This window comes from Miniopterus natalensis, chromosome 1 (genome assembly GCF_054644295.1).
Source record: "Miniopterus natalensis isolate mMinNat1 chromosome 1, mMinNat1.hap1, whole genome shotgun sequence".
In the NCBI taxonomy this organism is placed as follows: Eukaryota; Metazoa; Chordata; class Mammalia; order Chiroptera; family Miniopteridae; genus Miniopterus; species Miniopterus natalensis.
Genome location: NC_142081.1, coordinates 157470130 through 157483171, shown reverse-complemented (window position 1 = coordinate 157483171; position 13042 = coordinate 157470130). Strand labels below are relative to the sequence as shown.

At 40.6% G+C, this 13042-nt stretch overlaps 1 protein-coding gene across 1 annotated transcript in view; it reads left to right on the top strand.

Annotated features, from left to right (window-relative positions):
* FRAS1 (Fraser extracellular matrix complex subunit 1) overlaps nt 1-13042 on the top strand; it is a 402680-nt gene that overhangs the window by 261314 nt on the left and 128324 nt on the right. Inside the window, exons 27-29 of the mRNA XM_087826788.1 lie at nt 2306-2576; nt 6249-6333; nt 9010-9336. Coding sequence (XP_087682914.1) covers nt 2306-2576; nt 6249-6333; nt 9010-9336 — 683 coding nt within the window. The remainder of the gene's footprint in view (nt 1-2305; nt 2577-6248; nt 6334-9009; nt 9337-13042) is intronic.

Below are 13042 nucleotides of genomic sequence, written 5' to 3'. Positions count from 1 at the left end.
TATTTCTCTCTCTCTAGCCCTCTCTCTTTTCCTCTCTCTCTCAAATCAATAAAAAACATATTTAAAATAAAGAATAAAATAAGAAAAGAGTAAGGTAACACGTTAAAGGGGCGGAGCTAGACCTGTCTAACATATTGATGGGCCCTTTTCCTTACACAGTGAAGAGAAGCAAATTTAAATTCAGTCTTACTTTTTAAACCCAGGAGTTTCATAGGTGAGTAAAGCTTGGGAGTTCTCTTACAGCTGAGCATTCCTTGGCTTTGGGTTTCCTTTATCAATAATGTGAGGCATATTTTAACACCTGCAGTCAGATTTTCCATCTCTATTTCTGACCTCTAAGGATATTAAGACTTCATATGAGAAAAAGTATCTTTGGCTTATTTTATTGGCATCCTTCTGGGAACCCCAAGGACTTGAGAGTCTGCTTGTTCCTCTTGGGATGCAACGCAAGTCAGTGTGCCGGTGTGAATTCTGCGTTCATTAGAGTGACATTACCGTGGTAGTGGTGCCCCTGAAGGCCGGCCTTCCTCACGGTCCTGCCTGACCTACACGCAGAGGGAAACACTACCTTTTCAAGTCCAGGCAAAACAGCTTGCAGGGGACAGAATGGTTGGAAATCCTAATTCACCCATCCGTCAGGTGTTTCCTGTGGACAAAGATTATAAAATGTTTAAACAAAGTGTATGTATTTCACGTGAATTTTGAATAGAAGCCACTGATAATCCTACTTTATTATGGATTAACTGGTACTGTTCTAGCATTGGTATTAGACATTTGCCTCTTTTCTTGCCCTTGGTGGGTCTGATGGTCAGGTATGACAGATGTCTTAAGAGAGGACTGTGGTTCTCAACGTTGGAGCCCATTAGGATTACCCAGGGAGTTTGTAAAATCACTGGAGTCCCACCCAGAACATGTAAGTCAGGATCTCTGGTGGTGAGGCCCAAGTATTAATATTGTTTTAAAGATCCCTGTGTGATTCTTTATTGTTACTATTACTGAAATATAATTCTCATACCATAAAATTCACCCTTTAAAGTAGACAATTCAGTGATTTTTAGTATATTTACAAAGTTATGCAACCGTCACTACTATTTAATTCCAAGACATTTTACTCACCCTAAAAAGAAATCCAGTAAGCACTGGGAGTCTCTCCCCACTGCTCCCTCGTTGCAGCCACTGATCTACTTTCTGTATGAATTTGCCTGTTCTGGACATTTCACGTAGATGGAGTCCTACAATATCTGGCCTTCTCTGTCTGGCTTCTTTCAGTTGGCATAATGCTTTCAAGCTTCCTCCATATTGTGACATCTATCAGTCAGTGTGCCGTTCCTTTTTATGCTTGAATAATACTCCATTGTGTGGCTATACCACATTGTGTTATGCCTTCATCGCTGACGAACACTTGGGTTTCCACTTTTTAGCTGTTATGAATAATGCTGTTATGAACATTTGTGTGCAACCTTTTGTGTGGATATATGTTTTCCATTCTCTTGGGTATATGGCTAAGAGTAAAATCGGTGGGTCATACGGTAGCTATGTATTTAATTATCTGAGGAACTGCAGACTGTTTTCCCAAGGGGCTGCACTATTTTACTTTCCCACCAGCAATGTATGAGGGGTCTGATTTCTCCTCACCCTCAGCAACAGGTTTTATTGTCCTTCCTGCTGGGTGTGAAGTGGAATCACCTGGTGGTTTTAATTCTATTTCCCTAATTGCTAATGACATTGAGCACCTTTTCCTGTGCTTTATTGGCCTTTTAAAAATCTTCTTTGGGGGAAATGCCTATTCAAATTCTTTGCCTGTCTTAAAATTGTGTTATTTGTCTTTTGCTACATTGGAAGGGTTCTTTATATACTGTGGATTCAAGTTCCCTTTCAGGAATATCTGATTTGCAAATACTTTATCCCATTCTGCAGGTTGTCTATTTTCTTTCTTGCTGGTGTCCTGGTGAAGCGCAAAATTTTTAAATTTTAGTGATGTCTAATTTATCTGTTTTTTCTTTTTTCGCTTGTGTTTTTGTGTTCTATCTAAGAAAGCTTTGCCTAATTCAAGATCACAAAGATTTACTCCTATTTTTTTCTAGGAGTTTAATAGTTTAACTTATAAAATAAGATCCTATGATATTTTCCTGCACATCTGGAATGAGAACCGCTGGATTAGAAGGAAGCTTGTGGTGTACAGTAGCCTAGAGTCTCATCTTTGTAGCTCTGAATGAACATTACAAGACTCTTTCTTTAAACACACACACACACACACACTCCTAATTCTTGATAAGCCTGACCTTTGGATTCATATGTTTTCCAGGCAAAATGCACACTCCTGGTCTTCATGTGAATGGTTCTCTCATCCTTGCCATTGGTTCGATGAAGCCACTGGATTTTTCCCTCCTGAATGTCCAAGACCAGGATGGCAGGGTCGAAGACCTCCTGTTCCATGTCGTGAGCACTCCCACCAACGGGCAGCTAGTGCTCTCAAGGAGCGGGAAGGAGGTTCCGCTCGACAAGGCTGGCCATTTTAGCTGGAAAGACGTGAGCGAGAAAAAAGTGCGTTTTGTGCACAGCAAAGAAAAGCCCAGGTGACTCGGCTGTTCTGCAGTTTTCCTCCGGCCTCCCTTCCACCAGTGCTTTGTGTCTCCCCCTGGCCCCGACTCCCCCTCTCTCCATAGTTATCCCTTCCCTTCTGGGAAAGATCCATGCTCCACAAATGCCAAATGCTTTCAGCTGCCTGTCATCATTTCACTGTAATTGCTCAGAGAGTGTGCTTCTGTTAGAGGCATTTTCATTTTATCACATAATTATGGGTAATTCTCTGGTGTGACAGGAAAGTTCCTAGTACAATTACCCAGCTTTTTGGCCCAGCAGAAACAAAACTGGTTATGCACCCAGAGCTGCAGCTGCTTCTCCCGCGTTGGTGTCATATACTAGGTGTAGGGAGCGGCTGGAAGATGGAGTACACTCTTTTCAAGGTGTTGTGCGCGTCCTAGATTTCAGAGTTGGAAGGAAACGAAGAGCCACAGTTAACTTTTTATTATCCACTTTAAGGGATTAATTGTGGTTAATTTTTAAGCTTGATCCAGTTTTCCTCTGCTGCCTAGCACACTTCTGGCCGTCTTCCCCGCCCCAGCTGACATATGCTTCAGGAATGCAGTAGAATGTTAACACTAACCCAGGCAAAGAGAGCCATGTAATTAGCAGAGTAAATCTACTAAGCAGAAATCAGAGAATGCACCCCAAAGATTAGCCTCCTGGATTATCCTTCACCCTGCTCTGCTTCATTAGTGCAGATAATTAAGACTAGACTGTATTTGTAAACAAGGAGTTGATACCCAGAGAGTAGTGATAAGGAAACAGGGAATGTTTTCTACTGTCACCACTAAGCTTGAGATTTTTTTTTAAGCTTTGAGCTAGGACATAGGTGGGAGAAAAGGAAATGGCACTTTCTCTATTTGCAGTTCAGAGGTAGTGAGCCAATAGCCTCAAAACCATCTATAGGAATAAGAGCAAGTAACGTTCACTGAGCGCTGTGAGCCAGGCACCATGTTAACTACTTGACATAAATTCTCTATGTTTGTTTCCAGTCTCCAGATAGAGAAACCAAGGCCTTAAAAGTGTAAGTAATCTTGCCCAAGGCCTTGCACCCTACGAGCGCACAGCTGAGACTCCAGCCCAAGGCTCTCTGATTCCACAGCCCGTGCCTTTGGCCACTATGATTTCTGTCTTCTCAATAACAGCAGGAATAATGGGCATGCTTCCATCTTCCAGGGGCAAACAGAAGTATTGCCACAGATGGAGCTTAAAACTCTAGTGTTTGATGCCATAGAAGCACTCTTCAAACTCATGCCCCATCTCCTGCATTCATTTTGCTGCAGATATAGTTAAATGTTTGCATATCACAGACACGTACCTGTAGTTGCTTATCTTGGAATCACTTGTGAAATGTGCATAAAATACATAAAGCTTCAAAAACAACCAAAGTGAAACGTCTATCTAACCTTTTTAATCTCTCATCACCTGTTTTCTTGCAGAGTCAGCTTTGCGCCCATAATCGGGACAAAGAATGGCAACTGTTTTTTAGGGATTTTTTGGTACTTTTTTGGGGTACCCATTTAACGTTGGATTTCCTTTATCTAAAAATTTAAACAAAAGAAAGAATGAGAGGAATAGTAAGACAAACAGGATTGGTACAAACTCATGAAAAAGGGAAATGATGTGTCTCTGAATGATACAAAAACAAAAGCTACAACCTGCCACCCGGTTCGTGGTTTTTCACCATGCAGACATTGACCAAGTTCTTTAGGACTGGGATTCTTTAAGACTGAAATCCTCTGGGATTGGGATGCTCCTGTGGAGTAGGAAACAAGCTGTAAACATAGTCAGAAGCCGAGATATGCTGCCATTACTGAGATGCCGAACACAGCTATTGAAACCTCATTGCCAGCAAAAACCGTTTTCCCCAGTGGTTTGGGAGTCACCGGCCCTTCGTTGTCCATTTTGTTATTCCCGTCAATTGCATTCTCTTGAAGTCTGCACGTGGGTTGGAGAGGAGCAGGATTTAAATGGGGCAGAAAATGAAGGGAAAGAGAAAATAGGAGGAAAAACAAGAAAATTTCTTTTTAAAATCAGGTTTATTGAGGTACAATTTGCATTTAATAAAATTCACTTTTTCAAAGTGTATTGTTCTATGAGTGTTAACAAATGTAGACTGTCGTACCCTGGCCGGTGTGGCTCAGTTGGTTGAGCACCATCCCATGCACCAAAAGGTTGCTGGTTCGATTCCCAGCCTGGGGACATACCTAGGTTGCAGGTTCAGTCCGTGGTCAGGGTGCATACGGGAGGCAACCAGTTGACGTTTTTCTCTCACGTCAATGTTTCCCTCTCTCTGCCCGCCCTTCCTCTTTCTCTCAAATCAATAAAAACATATTTTTAAAAAATGTATACCATACCATCTTGCAGTCTTGAGACTACAACCACATTCAAAATATAAGACAGTTCTATCCCTCAAAAAAATCTCCACTCACAGTCACTACCTTCCCCAGTCCCTGGCAACCACTAATCTGTTTTTTACCCTGTAGTTTTACCCTTCCTGAAATGTCACGTGAATGGAGTCATACAGTATGTAATCTTTTGTTTCTGGTTTTTGCCATAATGCTTTTGAGATCCATCCACATTCTTTCATGTATCAGAAGTTAGTTCCAAGAATACCTTTTAAAGAACTTTTAAAACAGTGGTCCCTATCATAGACCAGAATTCAAACCCTCTCATATTCATTAACCATGTCTTACCAGCCCAAAGTGAGTTCCGTGCTTGGTTTGGGCCAACTCCTACCTTCCCTTCTAGTAGTCTCTGAAGTTGATGAAACAACAGTCTTTTATAGGAGGTAAAACCCACAACAAAGAATGAGCCTTATTTTGTTCTCTTAATTAGGATTCTTTGGTTGCAAGTAATAGAAGTCAACTCGAAATAGATTAAGGAAATAGTAAGGCTTGTTGTAACATTGCAGGTATGGCTCAGATCTCAAAGACATCAAGGGCAGCTGGGCTGCAGGGCAAGCCTGGAAGGTAGACCCCAGAACAGGAGCAGGATTCGATTCTTTGTCTTGGCTCTGTGTCTTGGCTCATAGGCTTCATGGACGTCTCTCCTACAAACTGGCTTTCTCCACACTGTCATTTACACTATAGACTATGCTTTCCCAGTGGTCCATAATCAGACATCCTTCCCTAATCAAGTTCACATTGAACGTTGCATGTGTGTGGCTGGAGGGGTTGGATAGATGAGTCAGGTAATAACAGCATTGCAAACATTGTTATTTGGGGTCCACTCACGTGGATTGGGTAGGGCTTGGCGAGAGGGTTTGCAGGGAGTAGGGACCCATGGAGAACTACTCAAAGACTGTGAAAGGCTCCTTTTTCATTCTTCAGTTTTACCATTAGCCTACGATATGTTACTAACCTTTCTTGGCCCCAAAACTGATTTTCAACCTTTTATATAGTCAACTTAGGAAAATAGAAAAAAAAAAGTTTACGTAATTGTTATAATGAGATCTAAGAACAAACAATAGTTTTACCTGCATCTCACTAGGTTCATCTCTATGTGATCATTTTTATTTATAGTATGGATGTTATATTACTGTAGTTGTTTGATCCAAATTCTTCCATGCCCATAGGCTGGAAATGTTTTGAATCCTTGTCTTTCTAATGACTGGTTTAATTATTTTATTTTCTTGTTTCTTTCTTGGGGATTTCTTTCAGGAAAGGTTACTTTTCCCTGAAAATTAGTGACCAGCAGTTCTTCTCTGAGCCACAGCTGATCAACATACAAGCATTTTCAACACAGGTAATAAGAAAATGCCACAGTATTAATAATTTTACATGCCTACCAATTCTCAAGCACAAATCAAGGTTTCTTATAGTTGTAGACAAATGAATGAGCTGAATTAATCTTGTCTTAGTTTCCTCCTGAAATAATTTTTTAATACTTCTGGGCAAAAACAATAGCAACAACCATTACTGAAACATCTGCAGTACTCCCTGTAGTGTTTCTCATGCCATTCCTATGAGGTATTATTGTGCCCAATTTACAGATGAGGACTCGAAGTCGCAGGGAACTTAAGTAACTTGTCTATGGTGAAACAGCTAATCAGTAGAAAGCCAGGATTTATGCCCAGTAACTCTGAGTGCTGCTTCTGGGTCCCTGATCATCATGTTATGGTGCCGTCTGTTGCTATGCTCAGTCTGAAACTAGCCCATCAGAATAATTTGAGGTGTTCTAGTTCGTAAGACTTTCCTTATCCTTAGATAAATGAGTTTGTTTTGTCTAAATGTTTCTCTCGTGGGTATGGAATTATGTTGGCTGCTTTTGCCTGCCATGCAGCCGGACTGCATTTATCTTAGTTGGCAGTAGTTAGATGATCTTATTAAGGATCTTCTTAAATGTAGTGCCAGCGTGGTCATCAGCCAAGCATTGGTCTGAGGAAATCATGGAAGATGTTGTAAAACTCGGTGTGATGGTTCTTCTGTTCTCATCACTCATCTCTATCAAGTTGTACTCATGTGTGCAGAATACATATAGTGGTAGAAACTCTGAGTAATTGGGCTTGAGAGCTGAAATGTGCAAAGAGAGCAGGGAGATAGATATATCCTGAAGTTGTGAACAGCAGGAGATTGGGACATCATCAGGGGGAAGCAAGGCTTCCTAAATGTCCAGATCTCAGGATATTTAGTCATGATTTAAGGAAGGATATGAGGTCTTGTTTTTAAACTGACATTTTTATATCTTTGGTCCAAAAATGAGAAGACCATGGACTGTAGATAACATAGACTTGATCTAGACGTGGCTGCCAAATGACATGAGCAGCCCAGCTCAGCTCTTCTTGATGGCATTCTCACTTTAGGGATTATCGAAGTTAGGGAATGATTAGAAATTGATCCTAAATTAATTTGATCTCAGAGTTGGGCTAAGAGTATGAATTTTGTTTTAATTGTAGCTAAAATGTGATCTCTGTAAATATGGCCCAGAGGGTAACATTAAGCCTCAGGACTCACTGGCTTAGATGTTTTGTGAACTTGAGTCAGAAGTTTTGTTTTGTTCTTTTTGTTTGTGTAATACAGTTACTCTAAATAGGTGAAGAAAAGGCCCAGTGTAGGTATAAGCACATGGCTTCCTCACTGAGATGGTGAGTTCTCGTGGTCCCCTGGTTGTAATTTGTTTTTCCAACATCAGGTGAATGGATAGTGAGGGTACATTTGTATTTTATTTATGAGACACTTTTATCATTTAAACTTTTCAAAAATGGAATTTTAGAAATGAGTTTTTACTTGTTTTTTTTGTTCCTTTACATTTCTGTGATATTTCAACATGGTTTTGAGGCTCCCTGGGATTTTCTCATGTAAGTTAAGTCGATCTTTTTCGTTTATGGATTTTGACATCACCTTTAACCTCTCTCTTTAGAATCCGAGGGACCTTTCATTCCCATGAGTAGAATCACAGCTTTTGAAGTTTCACTTGGGAATTTTGAGTAGCTATTTCTAGTTTCCTATTATGTGATTATTATAACGATACATTAGTTAGACATTACTTTAATAGACATTGAAATTCCCAGGAAGCCAGGGGGGCTAGTTTTAAAAGAAAGCCATTTGGATTAAAGAAGGCAGTGTGCTAAGAAAAATCCTAGATGGTTCAACTTCAAATGACACAAAAAACTAAGATCATGGCTTTTTTGGCTCCTGGCCTTGATTTTTTTTAGTGAGATTTTTTTCTGTTGTGGCTCATTAACTTTTATCTTTATGAAAGAACATTTTATCTGGTAAGAGGAAACCTGATAATCCTAAGAAAACATATTAAATTTTCCTATATTAGCAGTACCACATGAATTAACCAGGTGGTTGCCTTACTCAGACCATGATCTTATCAGGCTTCATAACTTGAGCTGGGGTGAGCCCCTTCAAGATATGGATGAGACAACTTGAAGAAAATTACTGGCAGGGACCAGAAGCAGCGTGAATTCAGAATGCAAAATTATCTTATTCCGAGTCAGCATGCTGCAACATGGCCTGGAATGAAGTGCTCAACTCCCAACACAAATGCAAAAATTCCATACATCTTATTAGTCTCTCTTGGATGCAGACAACTGATTGGGTTGCCTGACACTGAGCTGATCACAGTTACAGTGCAGGGCATGTGGTATAAATCAAGAAAGCAGAGACTTCAAAGATCTTAAAGCAAGCAGCTCTCCTTAAATGGCCTCTGATGAATACTGTAATCCTGGAGTGCCTTGAGATATTTGCAGAACCAGAGATGTGAAGGAACGTCCTTTGCTGTGATGACTGTGACTGACCATGCCTTACACAAATATTTTGAATATGCAACAGTTGGGCACTTTGCTAGAACATTAGAGATCTGTAAAAAGCATCAAAATATCAATTAGGTTGCACATAGCTGCTATCTATCCCATTGGATTGTCCTCTCTTTTGCTGCTAAATGCTTTCTCTTCTCCTTCCCTTCACTCCCCAGCCCCCCTACGTGCTGAGAAATGAGGCCCTCCACATTAGCAGAGGAGCGAGGGGAACCATCACCACCCAGCTCCTTGACATCCGAGATGATGACAATCCGCAGGATGTGGTAGTTGAAGTGCTGGCTCCTCCACTTCACGGCCAACTGCTGCAAACACTCCAGTCGCCTGCAACCCCTGTCTATCAATTCCGGCTGGACGAACTCTCCAGGGGCCTTCTCCACTATGCTCACGACGGCCGGGACAGCACATCCGATGTTGCAGTCTTGCAGGCCAATGATGGATACTCCTTCCGAAACATACTGTTCCACGTGAAGACTGTGCCCAAGGTAGGTGTCATTTCTAGAGCTATGGTTTCCTTGCTCCAAGATGTTGTTTTGTTGATGATATTATTTTTCAATTTCATAAAGATATGGGTGGTTATTTATTCCAACATTTGTTAAGCACCTATTATGGGGATACTCAGGATATTCAAAGATTAAGAGAACGCGTTACTCAATCCCAGGGGCAGGATATATTTTGTTAGGAGCACTTTTGATCTGAAAGACCTGGCCCCATGTTCTCTACAAAAGGTAAGCTTTTGAATCTTCATGTTGACTTGCTTCCATAAAAATGCCTCCTTGTGCACTGATCCTGTTGTCTCCTGCCTGAACATGATCACACTCTATGCACCCCTGTTCTTGTCTGCTCCTCTAAAACAGCTCGTGAAGTATGTGAAGCTCATAGTCCAGTTATCATAATGCATCAAAAAAGATGAGCTCAGCCCTTCTGCTAGCCCAGCTGAAGTAGGATGTGTGAACTCTCTAGGCTATCATGGGACTCATTGGCCTGTGGGGTAGAAGGAGTGTTTCTCAGTGTCATTCCCATGCCACCTCCGTATGCTTTTGCCGTGTGTGCAGTCGACACCTGCCCTGTTATTTACTTTGAATCAACTTCATCTTTTACTGTGTCCACATCCTAATAAACAGCAGTTGTGAGATCATGGGCTTAATGTAAAATTATACTTTTTTCTATAATATTAAAATTAATATATACCCATTTTATAAAATGGTATCAATGTCTTAGATAAAATATCCTTGGATACTGCTAGTGGGATGTCTATCACATTTTGGGAAATACTGGGCTAAATCAAAGAGACCTATTGAAAAATATTTTCAAAACCATTTATTACTTGATGATATTTCATTAGAAGCTCTTTTCTGTTATAGTAAGAATGGCTCTTTGTCATCGTGGTAGACTAAGAGACATAATTTTTTTGAAACTTTTCATTCCAAATGTCAGTACCTGATAAAGTGTCATTAATGATCAGCTAGAGAGATTGATTTGCTGAGGACAGGTTAGAAATCACTTGTAACTTTCTCACCAATGATCACTCAAAATTTGTGATTGAGCCTTATGAAGGTGCACACCTGAATCTAAGATGATCTGCTCACTGGTTTTTCAGCTCTTGTCTCATTATTTTCAGCTGCTGAAAACAGCGATGGAGAGCTAGATGGCAGAGCTGAAGGCTGATCATGAGACCGAGCTGGCAGATAGCCATCCTGTAGCTAATCCTAATTCTCACCCTCTTGCAATTGCCCTAGGAAAAGAGATGAAGTCTAGACAGACAGTTTTCTTTTCTTCCTTCTTGGTTTCTTTTCAAAGATTGTACAGGATTTCAGCACAACCCTAGCAGCTGCCTTCCTTATCGTGGTTTCAATCTCCATGTTTGGAGCTCAGTTGAGTTTCTTGCACAATCATTTTGTGTGGTATGACCCAAGGCTGAAGGGTATTTCTAGGATTTTCGCTGCTTTGACTACAAAAAGAAAAATAGAGTTTTAATGTATAAGTAAGACATAAGCCCAGAACTTAAGATCCTTGTGGTGTATATAACTTGGGAGTCATGTTGGTACTTAGGTGTCTGTCCCTCCCCCCGTCAGCCCTCCATCCCCTATCATGCTGTGCTTACCTGTTCATCAGGGGAACTAATGGTTTATAAGCCAATGAATTGGGATAGCGAAACCAGTGACCAGAGTACCAGCATCCATCAGGATGTGCTACTAATAAATTTCACTCTGTAATACTGATAGTATTTTATAAATATATACTATATGTTTTTAAGGAATTGAAAGTACTTTTCCTCCTATTTGCTCTACTTATCTTTGCAATATCTTAATAAAGAAGATTAGAATAGAACTTATACGACCTTATTTTTTATAAAGGAAATTCTACTATGGGTTGTGGGTGTTTTTGTTTGTTTTGTTTTTTTTAACCTTTATTAGGCACTAATGCTTGATGCGAATTGTTTTATTTTATCTTCATAATCATTTTAGGATGTTTGTGCAATTATTATCTCTGATTTTTCAAAAGAGGAAACTAAAAAAGGAAGTTTGAACATATTTAAAGAGGTTTAAAAACACTTATGTTTTTATAAAAGTATTTAGTGCTAGAGCTGAGATTTCAGTTCAGGTGTGTTCTGGCTCCTCACACTTAACCTCATGGCTCTTTTCATTCTAGTCCATATTTTTCATACTTTGGTCATATATATTCTTATCCCCTTAATGGACAGAATGGAGACAGTAATGTAGTCATTTTCTCAGTGTCCTGTTCAAGCAATCCAGGCCCCAAACTTCCTGGAATCTTCCCTCTGGACTCAACACATCTTCTTATGAGTGAAGCTATTTATAATCATAAGCCTGCCGGAGCCCAAGAAGAAAAAATGCCTCAACTGTTAACCGCTTCCAGTAGATGTATAGTCAGACAGGACTGATTTTGTTCTGATAGCTGTTTCTGAAAATGAGCATCCAAGTCCTTACCCTGGGGCAACCTGTATATTAAATTTGGAGTGAAAGCAGTGACTGGCTCATGTCTAGCTGATGGCTTAAATGGAATGACCAAGGGGTTTAGGTCTAATTCCTAGTTAACAGATGTACAAATTAATCCCAATGTTGTTCAACAGCAAACTTAATCTGGTAAGATAGATGGAAAAGGAAGGAGGGGTAGGGAAAGGAAGCTTTGTGAGAACAGAAACTGTTTCATCCAGGCACACAGAGGAGTTTAGTACATTTTTGTTGGCTGGACAGATGGACGGATGAATGCAGCAGCCTGAGTGAGGCTGGTGCCTGCGTCCTGCCCCCGAATGTATCTTGCACCCAAGGAGAAGCCCTCAGAGCACCTCTGCCGGCGCTGGCGTGGCCCACCTGGGGCTGAGGGTGGGCGCTGTCAGTCCCACTCGTGTTTCTCGAGCTCTGCATCACTTCTTCCAAACTTAGGTTTCCATCCTTGCCTGGCGGGGAGCAAACTGGACTGTCACTCTCCAGGCTTCTACTGAGTGGCTGAGGGGAAAGCAGACCCAGGGCTGGTGCTGAAACATGTTCTGTTAAAGAGAGGGGCCAAAAGAAATCAGCAAGATTAAGAAGTAATAAAGAATGCTCTGCAGAACAAGCTTTCATTAATTGGGTGGATTACCAAACCCAAGCCTGCAAGAGATGCTCTTCTAAAGCAATTCGGCTCTTAATAAGGGCTGAAAATGTGCGCAGGGAAAAGTCAAGCTTATTGGGGAGTTTCTCTCCACTGCTGGGCTTTCAAAGAATTACCTTCCTTTTTATTAATTAAGGCTTCTCTGGAAGCTGTGCGTCTTTTTCCACATTGGCAATAAATCTGATGATCTTTCTGACCTCGTTTGTTGTTTGAACAGTTATTTTCTGCAACTGGGTAATGCTTTGATGTTAAAAGCCCCCAAGTGTCATGCTTATGAACCGAATGGAAAATTCTGTTACTGAGAGTCCTTCCCGGCTGATTGACCGTGGTGAGGCTCATGAGCAGCTAAAAGCCCTGCTGTGCTTTTCCTCAATTTTCTTGAAAACTCTCCTCCCATTGGTTGTCTTGCAGGGCCACAGTTTGAAAATAAGAATGTTTCTGAGAATTATACATATCAATCACACAAAAAATATTTATTTTTCTGAATAAGGATCTATCTTATAAATAAACCTTTATCATGTGTTAGGGTTTCACCTTTTTTGAACTTGCTTAAGTTCAATTTAGTGTCTTTAAGAT